The sequence below is a fragment of the Mastomys coucha genome, unplaced genomic scaffold (assembly GCF_008632895.1).
Source record: "Mastomys coucha isolate ucsf_1 unplaced genomic scaffold, UCSF_Mcou_1 pScaffold20, whole genome shotgun sequence".
NCBI classification, from domain to species: Eukaryota; Metazoa; Chordata; class Mammalia; order Rodentia; family Muridae; genus Mastomys; species Mastomys coucha.
Window position 1 is genome coordinate 139,973,798 of NW_022196903.1, and position 24,000 is coordinate 139,997,797.

Genomic DNA, 24,000 nt, shown 5'->3' on the forward strand with positions numbered 1-24,000 from the left:
CCCTCCTTCCCTCTACCCTGCCTGCCTCCTTCCCTCTATCCCTGCCTCCCCCTTCCCTCTACCCTGCCTCCCTCCTTCCCTCTATCCCTGTCTCCCTCCTTCCCTCTATCCCTGCCTGCCTTCCTTCTGTTGTTTGACACTATTTCTACGGAGATATGAAGAAATATTTGTTCATCCCAGGGAGGGAACCAATGACAGCAAAAGTAGCGAAACCACGAAAGTCCAGATAGCTCTCCTGAGTACTCTGTTTCCCAGCAGGGCTTCCTCTTCTCTACCTTATCTGGGGAGCCCAACCCCCATACTCTACCTGAGGAAAGTCACGAAATCCTTGGTGGAAAGAAATCGCAGGTTCAACTTCCTGGAATGGCCTCTCCATGCAAATGAGGTATCCCGGAACCTTCAACAGCATCCAATGAGATTTCACCCTAAGGAGAACCCCTTCCCATTCTCTAAGGTTTATGTAGTCCTTGTTCACCCCAACAAAGTGTATGTGCGAAAGCTGTTTCATTGAACACTGAGAGAGCCGTTTCATTGATTGTCCCCTGAAAGAGCTAGAACATTGAAGAGCTTACCATTGAGATCTTCCGAGGAGACCACCCCCCTCCAGCATTCACAGCAGATCCAGGATCCTGCTGACCCACCCATTCAGGATGTTGCTTCATCCTTTCCCACACAGTGTGCTTTGGCATCCAGACACTCCGAGGAAAGACTCAGAGCCTCTAGGCTCTGAGACCTAGGCTCTGTTCTATCCTTCCCTGCTTGGTGTGCAGCAGCGCCTGGATACAGCAAGGGAAGAAGCCAAAAATTGGATCCACACTTTCTCACTCCCTTCTATGTCCTTTGTGAGCAAGGCTGGGATTATCAGTAGAAATATCAGATCTTTGGAAAGTGCCAATGACATTTTCCAGCCTCCTTCCTGAGTTGGGATCACTGTGGAAAGATCTGTCCCAGATATAGGCACTAAAGAGCCTGGTGCTCCAATGCCAGGGATCAGAGTCTGCAGTCAGTGCCTGCCCTCCACGCACCTTCAGAGAATTCCACCTTCCTGTCAGTGAGAGCACATCTCTTCTCAAGCAGCTTCCATGTGAAAAACACCAGCTAGTTTTTTTGTCTTTAGTGGTAACCTGGCTCTTTTCATCTTACCAAGTCTTACACACGCTGTGCTAGCACATGTCACAGCAGGAGCAGGAGCCCAGCTACCTCTAACAGTTGATGGAAACACTTAAGGGTCACTGCTAGTGCCTCTTCAGTGTGAGGACACAGAGCAAGAAGGCTGGCAACCAGCTGACGGCCAGGAAGGGACAGTCTAAGGCACAGGGCTTAGAAGAGGAGTGTGTCCTTTGGCCTTTAGAGGGTTAAGACTGCGCTGTGCTTACAATGTGTCCTAGGCAGGACTTAGCAGAACTTGGTCACACGGCCATCACCCAACATGCCCACAAATAGCCATTCCAAGCCCAGCTAAGTGAGATCCTGCCATGCTGCTTTGGTGCAATGATCAGCCCTCATTGTCCTCTCAACTAGATTTAGAATCACCTAGGAGCCCACTGAGGCACACCTCTCTCCAGAGAGGATTAGCTGACCAAGGAAGACCCATGATGAGCGTAGTTTGATGGAAACCTGTGAACTGGGGACCTAGAAAGGGAGAAAGGAGAAAGCTGCCAGAGCTGGCACGCAGGAGAACTGTCTCTACCACACCTCCACCACCATGGTCTGAGCCGAAGGAGAGAAACCCTCTAGAGTCATGAGCCAAGTGCGACAGGGCTTTTCTTCCAAAGGTTGTTTCTGTCGGGTGCGTGGAGACTGCCTACCTGCTGTGTTCAAGCACACACCTGAGTGTTGCTACACACACTTGAGCTCTCCTGTAGGGGAAGTGCCAGTTTGGAGAGCCAGCCAGCCAGGCTGCTTTGTTGACACAAAGACACTCCAGCTAACCATGGTGCTGATTATCAAACAGGACCTGAAATCCCAAATTGAGAATGCTGTGTGGAGACAGTGGTACAAGACAGTCTCCCAGGGGATGCTCAAGAGGGTTCTGGCTTCAGGCACAGCTGATTTCTGATGCTTAAATACTGTCAGCAGCCCCCCACCCCCATCTTTTTCTTTTATTTCCTATTGATCTTATCCTCACCTGTCATAGTGACTTCCTTTAAGTTATGGGAAAGAACACCCACCATGGGCCCAGCTTCCAGCAGGAGAAGACCCTCTCCACTGTATGTCTATTCCTCGTATCTAAAAGAGGATGTTCTAATACCTCCTGCTCTGGAGTGATTCTTCATATACCCAACCCTTGAGGCCAGGGTAGTAGGCAGGGTAGTCCTGATTTGTGGTATGTCGAGATGAGTCCCCCCTTCTTGGGCCATGAGTATGCCTCAAGATATGTCAAGATGGGGCCAGTCATTTCTTGATATATGTGAGAGACTTTTAGGTCTCAAAACGGTCATGTCTCTAACATAGAATAATATTTTAGGGGGTAAAGTGTTTGAGAAATGTTAATTTTCACCTGTTGAATTTAGCTATATCTAGTTTAACGTTAACATGATAGTTCTTTTTACATGGTTGTGATAAAATGCCTGAGAAAAGTAGATTAAGGGAAAGAGTTCATTTTGTCTTGCTTGAGGGTGCTGCAGTCCACAGGTGCAGTCCATAGGTATGATCCATCGTGGTGCAGTCCACAGGTGTGGTCCACAAGTGTGGTCCATAGATGTGATCCATCATGGTGCAGTCCACAGGTGTAGTCCACAAGTGTGGTCCATAGATGTGATCCATCATGGTGCAGTCCACAGGTGTGGTCCACAAGTGTGATCCATCATGGTGCAGGACCTGGGGAGGCAGGCAGTTGTGTGGAGCACCTAGTCACAGTGTGTCCAGACAGGAGGCAGACGGTGCTCCCCCTCCTTTCCTCTTTTTATTCATTGGAGCCAAGGAATGATACTATCCATGCTTGGGGTGGATCCTCCCTACGCAATTAAACCCTGCACAGTCATACCCAGAGCTGTGATTCCTAGGGGAGTCTAAATTTTGTCAGAGTGGCAATGAAGATTATCAGTTTTAGGCCAAAACATTTCTTTTGTTATTTGTTTGGTTTTGAGGTGGGGCTCATACAGCTCAGGCTAGCCAGGAACTTGCTGTGTAGCTGAGGCCGACCTTGAACTCCTTATTCCCATGCCTCCATCTTCCAAGTTCCAGAATTATAGGAGTGTGTCACCAACAAAATGGTATGGAAGTGTCAGAGGTCTGTAACTTCCGCACAATATCTTGGAATAAACTGTGGAAATCATATGTGGAGAACCCTTCCTATTTTGATGCAGCCATCTCAAAGCCCCCTGAAGAATATTATAACTAAAACAATCATAGGTGGAGAAAGATGGCATAAACATGACAGCTAGTGCTTACCGATTACTTCCAATTGATCGATTATCACTTTGCCAGCCTTCTGAGGTAAGTATTGTCAGGCCTCACATCTGATTGTGGGAAGCATAGGCCAGGGGATCTCACAGCCGGCCCAGCTGAGCTCATTTGTTCATGATGTTGTGTTCATTCCGTACATATTCTGGACGATCCTCAGAGGAAGAGCTTTCTCAGAAGCCTTCCTTCCACCCAGACAGACGGCCTTAGCCTTCCTCCTGTCTCCCCTGCACAGATTCTCCTACTTCAGGCAATTTTCCTGATAATTACCATTCAAGGAGCAATGCCCAACACCTTCAACAGCCTCCTCCGCAGCACACAGACATACTGAAATATCTCCATGAAGGGTGGGGGATAGTGGAGGTGGGGGTGGCGGTGGGGGGAGGGATAACAACCCCAACTTAAAAGGAACGATGATTTATTTCTGCTTACCTTGTCAGAGGCGTCACCATGGTCACTGGGCCCCATCACTTAAGGTCTTTCGTGGCAAAGTCTACCATGACAAGAGCTTGAGGTAGGCAGATGCAGTTTCCCACACAATGAAAGGCGAGGAAGGGCAGAGTCCCAGTGCCTATGCCAGGGGCGCGCCCCAAGAACACAGCTTCCTCCCACTAGGCTTCACTTCCTACAGGCTCCGCCATCTCCCAATAGTGTCAGAGGTAAGACAATGTCTTTGATACATGGACTTTTAAGGGACATTTAAGATCCAAGCCATGACAAGGAAAGCTTTATACTTCTATGCAGTTCCATTAGTCATTGGCTATTTTCCTTTTTGCCACATTTCTTCAGAAAGAGGTGCCTCCACAAATCTATTTACTTTTATTTCATGTGCACAGTTGTTTTGCCTACATGTATGAATGTGCACCATGTGTGTAAAGTGCTCATGGATGCCCTCCCACAAGCTGGAGTTAAAAATAGGTATGAGTCGCCCAATGTGGGTACTGGGAATTGAACCCAGGTTCTCTGAAAGAGGAACAAGTGCTTTAACTTTTGAGCCATCTCCGTGCCCCTAGGGATGTATTGTTTTGTCAACTTGAAATAGGCTAGTATCATCTGGGAAGAGGAACCCTCAATTGAGAAAATGCCTCCATAGACTGGACTGTGGGTAAGGCTGACGGGTGTTTTCTTGAGTAAATGACTGATGCGGTTATGGCAGCCTACTGGGGAGTCCTACCTTTCCCTGGGCTGGTGGTCCTGAGTTCTACTTAAACAAACAAAGCTGAGCAACTCTTGAGGAGCAAGCCACTAAGGAGCATTCCTCCAGGGCTTCTGTTTCAGTTTCCTCCGGCTTCCTCACAGATACATTGTGGCCTGAGAGTTGCAAGATGAAGTCAGCCTTTTTTTTCCTCCTCAAGCTGTTTTTGGCCATGGTGACTCACCAAGTTGTAGAAGACAGTGACACTACAGTATGTTCCACAAACAAGTACTTGATTTTTCTCTGCAGAATTAATTCCCCATACTCCCTTCAATCGAATTTACAACCCACCTGCTGCTGTCCCTTGAGTAGCCAGGCCCAACTAGCCCCACAGGTCCAACTAAGAGCTGTGTGGTTAATATGGATCAAGCGCTAATTACAGGTAATTACTAGCTCACTGTGATTTCTGTTAGATTTACATCTGCTGGGCTGTCCATGTCAGTGGGGATCATGTTCTGTTTTAATACCAGCTTTTGTCTGTTCCTTCTGGAATTCCTCACAGTCCTATGCTGCAACCCCGATGGTGGCCTTTCTGGGCTGGACTGAGCCCCGGGTGAGGTTAGCTGACTATCCCCAATGGAAACTGAATGTGTGCTTTGTGTCCTGCCTCTGACTTATTGACTTTAATCTGTGTGCTGCATTTTTCTCACTGGTGTACAGAAAAAGTGTAAGGCAGATGCTGAGTCTCATTAAGTAAGTGCCTCTGCAGGTACACAGCAGACAATAATTAGCTGGGATTCTGAGGGAACAGCGGGAAGTTAGACGCAGACAGCTCAGCCTAAGAATGGGCATCCTTTATTAACTCCCTTAACATCTTGGCTACATAATTCCCTTTGAATAAAGTTTCCAGATGTTCAAATAACCTTAGAAGGGAGTCTAAACTCCTCATGGAATTGGGACTATTTCTTAGTAGCTGCACACTGTACTTTGTCCTAAATGGTGCTGCATGAAGGTATGCAAAAATGTCAATAACCAGGTTAACTCATCTCTTCCGAGCCTCCTGGCAGGGGCAGGATCTATAGCTGTCTGTCCTAGACACTGCAGGTGCTAAAAGTTGCCCTTAAAGATTGCCTGGGTGTGCCGGGTGGTGGTGGCACATGCCTTTAATCCCAGCACTTGAGAGTTAGAGGCAAGCAGATTTCTGAGTTTGAGACCAACCTGGTCTGTCTACACAGTGAGTTCCAGGACAGCCAGGACTACACAGAAAAACCCTGTCTCAAAAAACCAAAATGAAAACAAGCTTTTTGTTTTTCTTTTCTGTCTTCTTTATTTTTTCCCTGCTGCTTTTCTCTTTCCTTCCTTCCTCCCTTCCTCCCTCCCTCCCTTCCTTCCTCCCTCCCTCCAAACTTCCTTCTTTATTCCCCTTCTCCCTCCTTCCTTCCTCCTTTCTCTCACCCTCCCTCCCTTCCTCCCATACCCCCTCTCGTCCTCCCTCCCTTCCTTCCTTGTCAGTTGGATTATATATTTTTTTAAAAGCTCAATTTAACTTTTGTCAATGGCTGGCTCCACATCTTTTAGTGTAGCCAAGCCCGTTTTAGATTCAGTGATCTATTAATTAAACACAAGGGGTTTCAGCATTCATCACCTTGTCTTGCACTTCCTGGAAACAAAAAAGCAAAGCAGGCTGGCATTCCCATCACAGGCCCTGGGCGCCAGGTCCCTGTGCGTTGGCAGTTGGCGACCCCCCTCGGGTCCCCCTAGGCAGCTCCTATGCTGTTAGTGTTTTCCACTTTTGCTCAGCCCAGTCTCAGCAGACCAGGCAGGCCCAGCACCGCGGCCGGCCCAGGCGCAGGCACCACCGCGGGAACATGGGGCGCAAATCGAGCCCCGGGGCTCTGGAGCTGGCCGAGGAGGAGGCGAGGACCTGCTGCGGCTGCCGCTTCCCGCTGTTGCTGGCGCTGCTGCAGCTGGCGCTGGGCATCGCTGTGACCGTGCTGGGCTTCCTCATGGCGAGCATCAGCCCCTCCCTGCTAGTCAGAGACACTCCGTTCTGGGCTGGGATCATTGTAAGCATCGAGTCTGTTCGGCCTAAGCACCAGCGGGCATGCCAGCCGCATGGTGGAGTGGAGACTAACCCAGCTGCATGCACCCCCCACCCTGGCTGCACCCCTAACTGCTTGGAGAGTGACTGTGGGCACACTTGGGCTCCCCAGAGCAAGGCTGGGAGCAGGATTCTGGCCTTCTCCTGCCTGAGGCTTCTTGCTCCTCCCAGGGACCTGACTCAGTCTACAGAGGAGGCCCTGTGAACATCTTGCTCAGCTTCAAAGACAACTGCAGGCCCACCCTGTGTGGCTTGGTCCTTGTCCCATTCCCCAGGCCCCACGCCTGTGTGCATAAGTAGCAGAGTGAAGCTCATCTTGGGAAAAGCAGGGTAGGGAAACCTTAAGTTGGAGTTGATACACTGGCTTTGTTAAACTACAGTTCCTTGTAGACTTCTTGAAATTGCTTTCTAAGGCAGGGCTGGAGAAAACAAGCAATCCGTTTTAATCCACACAGTGTAAAGCGGACTGAAGCTTCGCTGGCTACGGTGGAGTGCATTTGGAATTGTATTAATGCCAGACGCATAGTGCTCTGAGTTGGTGTGTGAGTTCTTGAAAGTAAAATAGATACGGCATATAGAATACCTACAGTATGCCCGCCCTGCCAGAGATCTTCCCTGGGTTTGTACCTCCACATCTTATGGGACAGTCCTCAAGTCAGAGAAACCAGGCTGGCCCCGCCCAAGGTCATGAGCTGGAAAAGCAAGGCCAGGCTGGCTTCTCTGTAGCCGCGTTCTGGCTACTGCCTACTTTATTATCTAAAACCAATGCTAACCTCTCAGGCTGTCTCATTTGATCCATGCAATGTGGAGATTGTTATTCCTTTCTGGACACGAAGAAGCCCAGTAAGATAAGGTAAATGACGATCTCAAGCCAAGAAGGTAAACGTGGAAGAGTTAGGAGAAATGAGCATGGGCCCTTGGCCTTCCATCTCACCTCTATCATTACCATTACTGACTCCTCCCCCACCCCCCCACACCAACACCAACATAATTTTGTATGGGACAGAACTTGAAGATACTTGATTCATTTGCATAAGTGCAGATATTTTTAAATTAAGATTATTCAGACTCACAAATCTTGGCAGAGTAATTTAAAATGTTTAATTTGTGTACTGAGAATTCCCTTGAAATTATCATGATTGGAGTTTTCTAAGCCAAATGATTTTAAAAATAACCTCTCACTTAGACATACTGGATATTTTAGTCGCCTCGATGGCTGTCAACATACTCTGGGGAAAATATCTGTCCTTGAAGGCCAGGAAAAAGGAAGGAACAAGGAATGAGGCTGGTTTTCAATACCAGCTTTTATTTCAACTTCAGAAAGACCAGTTTCAAAGAAATGAATTTGATAGGGGGACAAACTGTGTTTTAATGTTTATGGCAAGACACACAAATCCTGAAGCTTCAAGAGTCAAAACTCCAGCGAAATTCCTGATGGCTTTCTGGGTGTGGCACAAAGAGCTCTTTTTTTTCTTTCTTGTTTCTTCTTTATACTAAGGTTAATTTGAAGCTCACCCATAGCATGTGGCCCTGCTTGGCCTTTCTTTCAATAGAGAATCTGGGTAGGATAGAGATCTAGCAGAGACTGCTCCAACCCACCCAGGGAGTCTCCGAGAAGCCATGTGGGGCCATGTCTCATCTCAGCAGGATGCGCTGTGGGCAGTGTGTCACTGTCTCTCAGACACAGGGCCCCTGTGCTTGTCTGACCACAGAGTGGTTGGTCTCAGGACACTCTTCCAAACTGTCAGGAAGGGAGAGACAGATGGTGAAGGCAGGTGTGTAAACACTGCACCTGGTGCTCAGTCCTGGCTTAGATGTTATTTGCTGAATAACTGTGTCCAAGTTCTTTAACTTGGGGGAGGGGAGCTCAGGGTGTTTGTGTGTCTGTGTGTCTGTCTGTGTTCATGAGTGCATACCTGTGCTGAGGAGGAACGTATTGCCCTTATACCTGTGGAGGTCAGAGGGCAACATTGTGATGTCTTCCTCAGTCACTTCTCCATTTTTTTTTTAAGACGTCTGTCACTGAACTCAAATGGGCTAGACTCACCAAGTGGGCTAGACCATGGAGTGGGGGCCATGGAGCCCCCAGGATGTCCCGTCTCTGCTGTGGAACAGTGACGTCATAGACTTGTCACAATGATCTTTTGAACCTGGCTGCTGGGGATTAGAGCTCGAGTCCACATTATCTGCGCATCAGGTGCTTTACCCCTGCCATCTTCCCAGCCCTGCTTTCCATCCCTTTATTGATAATACAGTAAGTTCCAGCCCTCAGGTCCATCCTGAGGAGTCAACAGGTTACTGTGTGGAACGCCCTTGGCACAGTGCCAGCCCATAGTTAGCTTGCTTTAGCTGTTAGGGGAACACTGGTGGTGGTCTTCCTCAAGGTTGAAGCAACCTTGGTTCATCTCCAGGGTGGCAGAATAGTCGCTTTTTAATCTCTGTGTTTCACAGATCACTTTGAGCGCCAAAGGAGGAATGGGATTGGCCATCTCACCTTCCTCTGTTCCCAGCCAAGGCACCATTTAGCAATCTCAGCACTCTGACATTAGCCTAGTAAGTTCTGAATCTCTCGGGAAATTGATGGCAATGAATGTGGAAGGGAGAATCTCCCAGGGGTTATTTTCTGTCTTGGAGGAGTGATTCTAGTCTGGTATATACTAGGGGACCCTGAAAGGTTGCCCTGTGAGGAAGGCGCAATACCAAACCCACTGCTGAACGAGCCACGCCCACTTCCCCCGAAGGCGGTGAGGATAGGCTTCAGTTCGCAGACCCTCCTCTCCTACTAACTTCAGGTGTGGGTATGGATATTTCCCTAACACAGTTTGGGTATCTGGGCAGATCCACACAGGTAGGCTTCTCTTTGACCGGAGCCTGTGTAACTTGCCCTGTGACCCTGTGCTTAGAGACGAAAGAGGCCCTGGGTAATTTATGCTCAGAGACTTAGTCCAGTGGAATTGTAGGGAACCAACTAGGTTACCTCCTGACCTCTACTGTGACTGACCATAAATGTGACTGCTCATCCCGGATCGGGCAGACGGCCGAAACATTTTTACTTCAGTTACCAAGGATTTCTGTATAGGAAAGGGAAAAGTTGATTGGAGCTGCAGTGGAGACTATGGCATTGGCTCAGAGTCCTTTGATGGCAGAGGTTGTAAATCATCAATGGTAGTGAGCAGCGATCTCTCTGAGGAAAACAGGGTTGCAGGCAGAACACCTAGGATAGAGAGACTCCTTCTTGGGCTTTTTAAACCTGTTTAGTGTATGAACCAGATCATCATTCTAGATCTTAATTTTATGTTTGGATTTTGAGGCAGTCTCATGTATGAACTTTATGTAGCCAAGGCTGGCCTTGAACTCCCAGTCCTCCCTCCTTCATGGCTCATATGCCTGAGCTGTTTCAGTTCTTCTGCAGTGAAGAAACCCAGCACTGTGGCAGTTCTTATCTAGATGCCTTGGGCTTAGTTTTCTCTGTTCAGTAACACTTGCTAGGGGTGTCTACATGACTCTAAAATGATGTTTCCACAGCTGGGGAGATCTCCAGCTGCCGATGGGCTGGGTTCTTATCACATCTGACAGTAATGAATACCGCTCATTAGAAAAGTAGCCCCAGTGTTTCCAGAGCCGCATTCATCTCTCAGAGCCCGCCAGGGATTTACTTTCTTTGGCATCTCTGTCCTGATGTCAGTTTCAGAGCTTGCTCTCCCTCCTTACCTCCCCCAGGATGCTCTGATGTTCTTATATCTAGGGCTGAGGAGGCCTGTTTGTATTCACCAGGTAGACCAGGCTGGGGAGAACTTACAATGATCTTCCTGCCTCCTGAGGGCTGGGATTGCAGCTAGGAGTGGCTGCGCCCTGCCTTCTGCTGTGTTCTTTAGCTTCCTACCTCACCTCTCCGTCCATTGTCCCCGTGTCCAGCTCACTGGAACCCAAACTCCTAGATGTGTGATCATAGTGACCATGTCAAAAAGTTTAAAGCAAGAGCTTAAAAGAAAGGGAGCCATGTTTTCTGTATTCAACATGTCATGAAACTCACAGTATGAATCTGTAATGATCAGAAGTCCCAATGGGTATTCCAAGAACAATGCTGGGCATGGTGGTACATGTCAGTAGTTAACAGCATTCAGGAGGCCGATGCAGGATGTTTGCAAGTTTGAGGCCCGTTTAGACAATACAGTGATACTCTGTCTCAAAACTTAGGCACACATACACAAAGAATTTCAGTATGCCTTTCAAATTTCAGTGTTTCAATTTCAAAATTCTCTTGAGGGATTAGAAATACAGGTGCCATTCAAAAGTTTCAGATCTGGCTAGAGGCAACACCATGGCATAGACAGGTTGATTGTCTATTTCAAGAGAGAATTTTAAGCACCAGGAGCCTCATGAGAATTTACTGTGAAATTTACAAGTAGATCTAGAACACATAGCAAGTTATCAGTTATGATTTATAACTAGAGGAAGCTGGAAGAACAGAGACTGAAGTTTTCATCAAGTCGGAAAGCTAAAGGTATGTCAGTTTCCACATAAGAGTTTTGACATTTTGAAAAATTAAATCTGGGATAATACTTTTAGGAACACGCTGCACAGTAATTCATTGTTTTTCACATTGGGACTTTAATATGTGTTCCCAAACCCAACAGAGCACCTCACGTACCACTGGGAAATATTTTTTTATTACACGACTGTCACAGGGTTGTTGGAACTGGGGAATAATAATGACAGGGCTGATTCAATCCCCATGGAGTACACACAATAGATAAGTCGTAAGAAAACAACTTGGTAGCCGTATGAGGTTCTCACATTAAATATAAAAAATAATTTTAATGAAAATGGCATGGGTTTTTTGAGAATTCCAGGAGTGGAAGAGTAAGGTTAGGACTGACTGGAATCCTAAGATGTTCAGAATTAGGGAAAGTTTTGTCTCTGCATCTAGCTTTACAGAGTTCAGCCCAGAGTTCTGAGGGGGAGAGGGCAGAAGGGGAGGGAGGAAGAGAGAAAGAGCAAGTGAGAGGAGATGGTGATTCCTATGTTTTTAAAACCCTTCCCGTGTGGATATGTGCCAATCAGGAAGTCCCAGAAGACTAGTCTCACCTGAGTCATCTCAGTTTTGATGTCTTTGTAAGACTGATTCTAGTACATAGACTTTCGGGGTAATCAGAATAAAAGGGAAGTAATGAATTATTTACCCACTGAGCTACTGTGTGCCCCCCAACACGTAATACATGACAATGAAGTCTATTTCTCTCAAGCTCATTATTTCCAAAGCTTCCATCTGAACTTGAATGTGGCTGTTTTAGAGTGATAGAGCTGGACACTGGAAGGCAGAGAGATTTTATTTGCTATTACTGCACTGGGGCTCAGGGCTCCAGAACTATCCAGAACACTAACTCATTCTCAGGTTGCTCTATAGGACTGGAGGCTGGAGAGTCAGTTTGACTTGCTGCTCTTTCAGAGGAGCAGTTTGGTTCCCAGCCGCTAGGTCAGGGAGTGCAAAACTGCCTGCAACTCCAGATCCAAAGGATCTGATGTCTTCTTCTGGCCTCCTTAGGTGCCCGCACATACAGTTGTACATGCACACATGTGCGCGCATGCGCGCGCGCGCACACACACACACACACACACACACACACACACACACAAATAAATCTTTAAAAAAATACTAAGTAGCAATAGCAACCACAAAAACATCCGAATCCACCTTATTTGCATCCCCTAACTAGGCTAAATGACTTCTGGGTAGAGAAGTGACTTGTGTTAAGCTCGCTATGGGGGTGGAGGAGCAACAGGGTCACTCTAATTCTTGGTGTGGCTATTCATGGATTTCCAGTATGATGGCTGTCCATGTCTGCCTTGCTCCAAGGAAATGTCTGGGTTCCCTTACCCCCCCCCAGCCCCAACACACAGTGCCGGGTTCCCTTACCACCACCCCAGCCCCAACACACAGTGCCATCCTTGCCATTTTAATGAAGATTGCTGTCTAATCAGCCCTGATTGCCGGTGCCATGTCCTAAGACAGCACATCAACCTAATGATGCATACAGGCTATGCCAAAGCTAGCCTGCGAGTCTCCATATAACTTCAGGATACGAGTGAAAAGTAGACACTGGGCTTGAACTAGGCACCCTTTCATTGAAAAAATGTAGATCTTTTTGGGAGCCTACATCGTGTCAAACTGAAGAGCTAATTACAATGGTCAGTCAGAATGGGGTGCTAGATGGGGCCTCAGGATGTCATGGCTATTCTGTTATCCCCCGCCCTCCTTTTCATGGGGGATGTCCGTGTGCACATTTGTGCCTGTTAGTGTGTGTGTGTGTGTGTGTGTGTGTGTGTGTGCACATGCCTGAGTGCCATGGCAAGCGCATGGAGGTCAAAGGGCAACTTGGAGCTCCTCTTTCTTCTCACTGTGTGGATCCTAGGGATCAAACTCCAGGTTGGTGGCAAGTACCTTTACCTTTGAACCATCTCACTGGCCATCTTTGTTTTTGAGATGGGGGTCTCATATATACCAGGTTAACCTTGAACTTTTGATTCTCCTGCTTCTACTTCCCCAGTTCTGGGATTATAAGCCCGTGTCACTACACCTAGGGGGAGCTACACTTTTGTTCAGTGACTTATCAGCATTTGTCCATGCGTGCGCATGCGTGTGCTCATGTCTTAGGGGATCATTTGGAGGAGGTTGGGTTTTTTCCCTATGATTACATCATTTTTTCCATTACTTCCTCTAATTCCTCCCATGACCCCAATTCCTGGCCCCAATTCCAATTTCCTCTTATTGTTATTGTCACATCTAGGTATAGGTTTTGTGTATATGTACATAAATATATAAACACAACATGCCTGTGGTTATTGTGCATGTTCGGGTCTTGTTTAGGAAGCCGTAGTGGGTAATGACTCCCAGTCACTTCTAGGAGACTGCATATAGGTCACTGCAAACTTCTTGGTCCTCTGGCTCTTGCAGTTCTTCCAGTGGTCTCTGAGGCTTTGGCTGTAGGAATTGTGTTGTGGTCTGAGCACGCCAGGATTAGCTGTTCTGGAGGATCGTACAAGCCCAGGATCGCATCTTGACCAGTTGTGGTTTTCTGCAATGGTCTCTCTGTGTTGCAAGAAGCTTCCTCCGAGAGGGGGTGGGGGCTACAGTTACGACGGGCATACTCTAAGTACTTAGGATGAAGTTGGGTATCATGTTGCTTTGGTGACACGGTGGTCCAAGGTTTGGGGAGCTGTTGAGTTTGGAGAATGGTTGCTCTCATGCAGTTTCCAATCATGTCTTTGTCAAGTTTCCGTTAAACTAAAAATCAGATGGATCCAGCTTGTGAACGAGGTCGTGAGAGTAACCAGAGAGTCTCACTGGCTGTATAGCTCTTACCAGCCAGTGAGCATGTGGGGGTGGGGGCGGGGCTGCAGCTCAACAGGATCTGGAGTCACCTGGGAGATGGGCCTCTAGGTGTGACTGGGTGGGGGATTATCCTCATTACCTTAAATGACATGGGAAGACAGTCCCACCGCGGGCGGCTCTTTTCCCTAGGCGCCGATCCTGAGCTGTGCAATATGGAGAAAGCTAGTTGAGCACCTGCATTTGTCTCTCTCTGCTTCTTGGCTAAGGATGTCATGTGACTAGTTCATGTGACCAGCCCATGTGACCAGTCCTGTCAATCTCCTGTTGCTATGGTATCCCTGACATAATGGACTGTAATCTGAACCGATGAACCAAAATAAACCCTTTCTGTTAAGTTGCTTTGCTGGGGCATATGATCACAGCAAAGGGAACTAAGCTATGATCCGCAGTGTTCTGGAACTCAAGGGAATTCACCCCTCAGCTTGTCTGTATAAATTTCAGCTATTGTTAGTTTTTGATGTCAGTACTGAAAATTCCATTGATATTTTGGTTTATAGAATATGTTGCAAATCCCCAGCTTTGTCTTCATGCTGAACCTCATTGTATCCCCGCCTCCAGTCCAGGTGTGCTTCTGGGCACTCCCCACTTAGGTGTAAGACATCCAAGGATGTCTTGTGGGATTCTGTTTGCCCGTCATGAACATCCCCAGCCAGGCTTTGCTCTGCCTTTTTTGAGTGTTGAGCCATTGCAATACAAAGCCATTTGGGCAGTCAGCCGGCTCTATCCCCAAGTCATTTGCTAACAGGGCACAACCACTGCTGAGGTACAGGAGCATTCCTGTGTTTCCTCTGGTGTGCACGCGTGTGTGTGTGTGTGTGTGTGTGTGTGTGTGTGTGTGTGCTCACACTGTTGAGGTACAGGAGCATTCCTGTGTCTCCTCTGGTGTGTGTGTGTGTGTGTGTGTGCTCACACTGCTGAGGTACAGGAGCATTCCTGTGTCTCCTCTGGTGTGCGTGTATATGTGCAGGTGTGTGTGTGTGCATGTGTGTGTGTGCGCACAGCCAGAAGTTGACATTGAGTGTCTTAGGGACATGTGGCCTTACTGGTCTTTGTCATGTATGTTGTATGTTGCTTCTCATGCTTATGCAAGTACTGGCCACCTCCGCAGCCCTCTCCTTTGAATTTTGACCTAATGTTGATGTTCACCCATGTAACATCTTCAGAATCCCAGCTTCTTCCTCTCCACCATGGACAGGGTGCTCCCTCGCTGCCCTTCCCTGAGGTGGCAAAAGGCCTATCGGTAACTGGTTATCAGCAATAAAGGGTCTGCTGGAGTACTGTGAAGAACTCTGGCGTCTGTCAGTGCAGAAATAAACAGCTGCCCCCTGGCTGGGCTGCCCGAATTCTGAGAGCCTTAGATGAAGCCCTCTCAGTGACATCTCGCTCTGATGCTGTTTTGAAGGTGTTTGATTCAGCGGTCACTGTCACACTGCCATTACAGACCCCTTTATGATAAGCTGTTATCAAGGCACTCTCTTAAGTGGAAGATGATAACAGGGGACAAGAGAAGGAGGGGGACTGCTGTTGTGTTAGCCATTCTGATAACTAGGAGAGAATGTCACCCCTTGGCCCTTCTTTGGTGTCAGCACTGAGACTCTGATTGGACTGTTAGGCCCAGGCTCTTGTGCCTTATCTCCTGCTCAGCTGTGTTGTGAAAGCTGAGGCCCTTTGAGGAGAATTGCTAGGGAGAGAAGGCAAAGGCAGGGTGGAAGGCAGAGTGATGTTACCTTGGGAGGGACACTCAAGGCCGTGAGAAGGACAAGGGAAGGTGTCAAGGTAAACAATTTGAAAGAACTGGACGGAAGCTGAGTTCTGACATTGTACTCGGGAGCCCCCGTCTCAGGAGAGCCAACCTTGGGAGAACCAGCCTCAGGAGCCCCTGTCTCAGGAGAACCAGGTTCTCATGCTGTCTGTCTGTCTTCAAGCCTGATTCTGACATAGAGGGTCTAGACACTTCTGGAAAAGTAGTTTCTTAGATGTTTATGGAAGGCTTTTGGCTTTTGTTCATAGTTCTGAGACCAACTATAATTTTAAAAATGAACATGCTTTGGGTAACCAAAGCAATTGTGTCCTAGAACCCTCGATAAATAATTCTCATTCAGTCATCACAGATTTTTCCATGCCCAGACCTCCCCAAAGCTCTGCTCCCCTTCTCTCAGCCTAACATATACCTCACAAAAAGCCGTGTGTCTGGCTAGCCATGTTGTGGAGAGAGGCACGCAGGGCAGACTGCCAGCTGGGGCCATTGACCTCCTCCTCACACTGAAAGATTCTCAAACTCGAAGTTATGCTAACATCACTACTGTTTTATGTTCACTTATAGCTAGCTCATGTTTTTAAAATGTTGTCAGTTAGAGAAGCCCCTTGATAATGTTTTAAAGATCAAACAAGGTGATTCATATTGATTGACTCTACATGCCATATATCATACTGTCAATCGATTTTCTGTCAACTGCACAGTTCTCTCGTCTGAGCCCAGGAATATCAGACCTTCCGTGCAGCTGTTTCTTTCTTTCACCCCCTCCCCATATATTCCTCCCTTCATCCCTCTTCTCCCTTCTTTCTTCCTCTCCATCTTCTTCTTTGAGATAGGGTCTCATTGGCCTGGACCTCACAAGTTCTAGGCTGGCCTGTCAACAAGCCCTAGGGATCCTCCCACCACCACGACTCCATGCCAAGATCACAAGCATGCACCACCGCATCTGGCTCTGTCCTTGTGGTTTGGAAGGAACTGAACTCCATCACGTCTTTACACTTACAGGTCAAACACTTGACTGACCAATCATCTACCACTCTAGCCTTATTGGTAGGGATTCTTGTGGCTTTGGATTTTGGTTTTAGAGTATGCACATAAGCACATAAGCACAGGTGCTGGCCTTCACTGATAAGTGAATTCTTTGTGTCTTTACTAACTTTGGTTTGCCAGTTCATCTTTTAAGAGGCATTGTGTGATAACTCAGTGCGGCCTATTTGAGTGCACCTTCCAGGTAGTTTGGTTGTACCCAGCATTCCAATGGTTTTATAAACTTGTATAATCCTTTCTCTTAGCTCACTCATCACGGAGACTCAAGCAGAGTCAAAAAAGATATGACTTCATAATGAGCCTCGATGTTTCTGCCACCCAGCTCTGAAAATTATCAACTCATATTTACCCCCAATTGCTCTGTTTCTTCTCATCATCCATTATGTACCCCTTAAAGTTATTTTGAAATAAACCCCAGTCTTGACATCATTCTATCTATAAATATTTTGCTATTTAAGTCAAATGGTAAAGATCATAAAAAATCAAATTCTATTATAACAGAAAAATTTCTTAATAGGAATTAATTTGTGAGTATTTCTTAACAGTTTGTTAAAAACCAAGATCTAGTTGTAATTAGCTTACCTGATTTTTATATCTCCTTTACTAAAAGATTCGTCCTTTATTTCCCACACCCCATAATTTATTTATTGAAACTATCAAGTGTTAATCAAGGTTATTTTCAAGTCCATGTTCCAGAATCATGCAGATAGTTTCAAAGACCCCACTCCAACCCAGGCCTCAACAACCAAGACACAATTCTGGAGCCGTCCGAGGCTTGTGGTTGGCTATTTTCTAGACTTGCCAGGGTATAGTCATGTTAAAGGCAAACCCACTGGGCAGGCTTGGTTTCTTGGTTCCCTCTTTACGGCTATAAAGATGCTCAGGCCTGTCATGGGTGTATGTAACTATTAAAAGCGATCTCTTCTTATGTGGGAATAGGCCACATCCTCCTGCACCAAGTACCACCTCTCTTTAGGACATTTGCTTTTGACAACTTTTATTTCCTTGTTAGTTAATAGAATGAATATTTGCTGTATTTAGTCCAGGATTTTAAAATGTTTTATAAGGAGTTTTTGTGTAATTTCGTCTTTGAAATTATACAAAATAATACTTCTCTGAATCCACTTTTAAATTTCAGATCTTTCTGAGTCATAGTTTTCCATAAAGGAATACAGTACTTTATTTTTTTAAACTTACTGCATTTTTGGAAGTAAATGGCCTAGTATATACAGAGTCAGGTCACTTTTTTTTGAGTAGGGGACTTACCTGAACAGAGCTTAGATAATAAATGAGTAGGGCTGGGTTTTAGACAAAGGCCTTGCTCCAGCCCCCCACCCCCACCCCACCGCAGATAAGGAAAGAAAAGAACACTGGGTGTTTAGCCCAGTTTAGCCATCTCCTACATTGTTGCTCTAAGATCCTGTTGTCTGTATTTATTTGGTCTTTCGAGGATGTAATTGCAAACTTTGTCAGTAGTTGCTATGAAATATGAACCTTCACCCAAACACACAAATCTGTGTTACACTGAGAGAAGACGCCCACCATGAGGAAGGCTGGAGGCTTCGGCTGTAACTCAGACAGATGCTGGGATAGATGCGGTTTTCCCAGGAAACACTCAGCCAGAGAACCCATTGGCTTCAGTGACAACTCAAAATGGTTTTCAGACAAGGCTTTGAAAAGTCTGTGTTGGGGCTACTGAGCCCAGGCTTGATTCTCTATTACCTTCCCAGGTTTTAGCAGAAATTTGGCTATGGCAGAAGCATCAAGGAAAACTCAGAGTTTCCATAGGATTTAGGGAACTCCCACTTCCTGATCTAGCCAGTTTGCACATTTCATCTCATCTTAATCAGCTTTGTAGGAATCACTGTGTACCACCTATGAAAGGCAAGCCATCACCCCCACAGGGCAGTGTGCTGGGGACAGGACGAGAGAGAGCACATCTCCCTTCCCACTCGAAGGCTTGTGTAACAGAACTGGCTAAACACACTGGCGCACATTCCAAAGCCTCATTGGTGGAAAATACTGATGAAAAAAGTTGTGCGTATTGGAAGTGTCAAGTCATGAAGAAGCCCCGCCCTTTGAGTTGGACAGAGGGTCCAGGGATTGAAAGAGGCAGGGACGGCACTGGCTTTAAAGGTTCTCTCGAGGCTCGGTACTCATTCCCAGTCAACCAGAGCTTTGATCACAGCAGAGTAGGTGACTCCCAGTTTGCTGTCAGTGCTGTGAGCAATACTGCCTTACGAATAACTCCGTTAAAAAAAAAAAACTCAAAAATCTCAAAAATGTTCTCATAATTGATTTTGTAAAGAGATGCATATCTGACAAATCCGTGGGTGAGGCCAGGTTGGCTTTTGTATTTTAAGGAAATTACCATATTGTTAATCTTGGTCTAATGTCAATGTCTTTGCACACTGACTTGTGAAAAGTGTGTGCAGTTATAGTAATTCAGCCATGTGCTTGTCACACAGACACTCTTAAGCCAGAAGGACAAGAAATAAGGACAAACTAGGAGAGAGGAGGTTAAATGGATGCCACTTGAGCTGTCACGACTGCCCTTCTGTAAGTCTTTTTTCTTCCTAGACCCCGAGAGGACACACTTAAAGCAACAGGATTCCTTATCATGCAGACTGACCTTCTAACAGAGACATTTTGACCTATATCTCTAATGTTTGCTTCTTTTAAATGTAATAAAATATCCGGTGTGGTAGTGCACACCTGTAATCCCAGTGCTTGGAAGGGAGAGGCAGAAGGGTCAGGAGTTCAAGGCTACCCTCCACCACATAGCGAGCTCCTTGCCAGCCTGCGCTTCATGAAACCTTGTCAACTTTACAAACTAAACATTAAAGCATTCCCTCTGCTCCCCTGGAAAATGTGGAAATACAAAGCCGAAGGCCGTAGGCCAAAACTCAGACTTTCATGAGCAGTTGGAGATTTCTCTGCCAGGCCTTTGCATGGACAGCATCTGTTCCAAGGAAAACTTTTTTTAAAAATTAGGAAAGATAAGGAACAAGGTGGGCGTTGGTCTACAACTGCAGCTTCTGGAGGCAGCTGACAGGGAGTGGCCGCCCTCCTGGCCTGGCCCATGTAATGAGACACACCTTAGCAACTGTTCCTGGCTGGGTGATTCTTCCACTGTAGCTCTGTGTGTGATAGAAAAGTCACTATTCTGAGCCTGGCTTATGAAACTGAGACCTTTATTTCAGGATCAGAGTGAAAGCCCAGAGTTTAATGGCCGTGCTCGATGCTTTCCCGTCTCTTCCTGTTTGGTTCAATCCTGTTTGGTCCCTCTGGCTAGTTTTCAGCCTTTCTCTCTGTCCCCTGTCACTTCTGTCCTCTGCCAATGTCTTGTGCACGAAGTTCAGCTGAAACTATTGTGTTTCCAAAAAACAGGAATACTAACTTTGGATCTATGACCAGCTTGTTTGTTTGTTTGTCTTTCAGCATTTATTCATGCTTGCCTCTATAAAATCATCACAGGGTAATTAATCAAAAGCATACAAAGCGCACTGCCGTCACTGAGATCGGCATCTCCTGGGCAGGTGGCAATAAACAGGCCTGTAGCCGGAACAGAACAAAGCAGAAAAAGAAGCTTTCTCTCTCCAGATGTGTGCCAACGCTGTGGAGAGGTCTGAGAAGTGCCTCCTGCAGACGGCCAGGCCATGGCACGAATGGGTTCATTTGTTTGCTTGATGCCACTTACCAGCTAGCTGCCTTGTGTGCACTGGGTGTTGTGGTAAGCTCTTTTCATATGCTGTCCCTTTGGCAGCAGAGGAAGCAGGCCTCACTGATGTCCTAGACATGATAGAACTGCAGACCCGGAGCTAAGTCTCCATCTATAGCCGGGCGGCCCATCTTACCATGGGACCATGGGCGCTTGCGTTTCACCCTGTGCCCTTGTTCTATGCATGTCACATATGTGGCTGTGAGGTCCTGGGTAATGTTCAGTTGCTGGCTCCTTCCCGGCAGGTCCAGGTTCCACTGGGGTTTCGACGGCCCAAAAGAAACACACTGAGCTGGGAGTCTTGTTTTATGGCATCAGCCTCTCGCTTATATAAGCTCGGGGGAGGGGGGAGGGGGATTTTTGGTGGGGTAAGATGACGTAGGAGGCAGGGAAGGATGACAGAGGGTATGGAGTGACTGACAGGGCCAATGGCAAAGCTCTACCTCAGCAGAGGCAGGGCCAAACAGGTCTTGCTGAATCAACCCATATGGAAGTGACTGAGACCAGTCTCAAAACTCGAGCCAGGCCAAAATGGGGCCCAACATGTAGATCTGTGCCGTTGAAGAAGGGAGCTAGCAAGACCCATGTACGAAGCAACTCCATTGGTGTATGTGTGCATGAGTACCTGTGCAAGTTCTAAAGCTGGACTTGTGGAGAATTACCAGTTCTTTTGTTTTTTGTTTTGTTTTGTTTTGTTTTCTGGCAAAACTAACATTTAAATACATATTGCCTTTTTTATGTCACTTCCTCCTGTTTGATGAGGAGAATGTTGAGCTCTTAGTTGTCTGTAGTTCGCCACTGCTGTATCACTGGCCTCTTCACACACTCAAGGATACCTTAGGGCCATCAAGGTAGAAATCTTCACTCCTCACTGTGGAGTTGTAAGCCTCCAAGAGTCCGTGGTACACGGTGGTGGTGGTGTCACAGTGAACACTTGTTAAACAGAGCAAGATCGTGTCTAAGATGTGACAGGGTACTTTCATTTATTTGCATATATTTTTCTTTTTTAGCTCAGATTTTAGAGTAAGTTACTGGGAGAGACTGAGGTCACATGAGATGGGAAACAAAAGATGTCCGCGTTTCTTAGAAGTCTTTAAAACAGTTTGCAAGCTTTACTTTCTCCACTGAGTTCTAATACTCAAGTCTCCCTGGCTGACTCGGACCCCCAGTGCTTCACAGATGGCTCAGCCACTCAAGGGAGAAGCAGGAGCTGGTGGGCTTCACAGATCTCTGTGCCACTGGCTGCCAGGATTTCTCCAGCGAGATCCTGCGGCCCTATGGGGGCAGGGACAGGTGGTATGTGTGCAACTGATGGTGGACTGATGATGATGATCCTCAGGCTTCTCATTGAGCTGTTCTGCTCCTTATCTGTAGAGCAGAACTATCATTAACAGTGACCTCCTAGGACTCTTGTGAATGTGAACTAGAAGCCAGGTGTAGTGCACACTTGTGACCCCGCCACTTTAGGAGGCAGAGTTGCCGAGTGAGTTAAAGGCCAGCCTGGATTGTATGAAACTCTGGAAAGCAATAACAACAAACAAAAGAAATGGGGTAATTTGCACCGTTTTGCTTACTGAGGTACCCAGCATTGAAACTGCTTATTCTAAGCCCATTGTTAAATTATCCGGGCATGGGATTTTCCTTCATAAATATCAAGAGAATGCCCAGTGACCACTTACACAGGTACTAATTAAAAGATGCAGTACTTGTAACCAACAGTGTTGACGCTGAGCCTGGCTATCCTGGCAGTACATTCGGGACCTCTTAATGGACTTTAAACTTGATCTCTGACAGCCATAGTAATGACGGCATTAATAATCACCAGCTAAGGATAAATCAGCGATCAATAGTGGCCTTGGGCCTGGCTGTATAGAAGGATTCCTATAGTCATCAGATTAACCATCACAACAAAGCACTATTGCTTCCTTTTGCCGACAGAGGAACTGAGAACACGGAGAACCAGTTAAAGCCAGGCACGGTGGTGCATGCTTGCAGCCCTGGTACTCAGGAGGTCAAGACAGGAAGGCTGGAGTTCAAAGCCAGTCCTAGCTACACAGTGGCATCCAAGGCAGCATGAGTTTCATGAGCTTCTGTCTCAGGTAGAGGCAGGGACTGTACTTCATGAGTAAAGGGATGGAATAAAAGTTCGAGCTCTCTTCCCACCATGCAGCGCAGTAACCACGTGTACAGTTTCATACTTGAGTTTCAACTGAACCAAGCAGTCAGTTCTCACTTGTTGAAGGAGCTCTGGCTCGGGGTTTCATGGTTTGGGATGTTATTTTTCCTGTTTTGTGTGTACTGTAAGGCGAAGGACATATTTCTGTGCCTTACTATTTTGCATCTGCCTAAATCTGTAATGAAAAGTGAGGCTATGAGAACAGACAGAAGCTGTCCATCACAATCCCATTGGGCTTGCAGCCTCCACGTTCTGGAACGTTCTGGGAGCATCTCTGAATTATTCTCATGTGTGGCATGTCATCCTGATACATGGGATGGTTATCGCCCACACAACCAAAGCCAGAAGTCCCCAAACTGGGCCACGTCTCCAGGGGTGCAGCAGCAAAGTCCATTGATGGCTCAGAGCTGTACCCAACAGCTTTATCCTTAACAAGCATACATAGTCAAAAAGATATAGCTGTTCCAGTGGCTGTAACATTATGAATAGACAAAGGGTCTTGATACTAATTGGAAGGGAGCATGGTATTGGCTGCTTATTTCACAAGGGATGTGGGTCATCCCACTGTTCGGTGTTTCCATGTTATATACACTACCCACTGATTATCCACTTAGCAGATGTACAGGCTACCATGCCAACTGCTATTATAGTATGGAGCTTACATTCAAATAAGTCTATTTTATTTCCTAATGGCATACTAGAATATTGATGCTAATAACTTTATTCTAGTATATTGTTATAAATGTTGTATTTTGTGATTAATATAATGTCATGCTTTGATTTTATATATATATACATATATATATATATAAAGTATATATATATACTTGCCATGCATAGATAAGTAGATAGATGATAGATACAAAGGTAGGTAGGTAGGTAGATAGATATTTAGAGAGAGAGATAGATGATAGATACTGCCTGTTGTCTCAGTATCTAATGGGGTCCTCATGTCTCTCATAGATAAAGGTGGAGCAGAGTGTAGTGGGGTTCTCCTTGGCTCTCTCCTGTGCTCCTCTGTGCTGATGCAGAGATTCTAAGCAGCTAGTAGAGCTTAATTTGCCAAATGTAGTAATAAACCAATCTCACTAGGTGAACAGATGCACCCATCACAGGGGAAGGAAGCAGAAGATGTGGTGGGAGTGGATATGGGGGCTAAGTCAGGCTGTCTCATGAAGGCCGCAGGCAGGCAGCTCTCGCTCAGCAGCCTCAGTTCAGTGCTCTGGAATCTGCCACCGTAGGATTTACTGCATGGAAATGACTGGA

The 24,000-nt window shown here is 46.6% G+C and overlaps 1 protein-coding gene across 5 annotated transcripts in view; it reads left to right on the forward strand.

Annotated features, from left to right (window-relative positions):
* The first annotated feature begins 6,354 nt into the window (after positions 1-6,354).
* Sspn (sarcospan) overlaps positions 6,355-24,000 on the forward strand; it is a 32,954-nt gene continuing 15,308 nt past the window's right edge. The window contains exon 1 of one of the 5 annotated variants that reach the window (XM_031383891.1): positions 6,355-6,606. In XM_031383891.1, coding sequence (XP_031239751.1) covers positions 6,409-6,606 — 198 coding nt within the window. In that variant the 5' untranslated portion in view covers positions 6,355-6,408. Of the gene's footprint in view, positions 6,607-6,820; positions 6,972-8,594; positions 8,896-8,943; positions 9,195-11,126; positions 11,146-24,000 lie in introns of those variants that run through there. The other 4 variants (XM_031383893.1, XM_031383892.1, XM_031383896.1 and 1 more) reach the window with 4 other exon arrangements.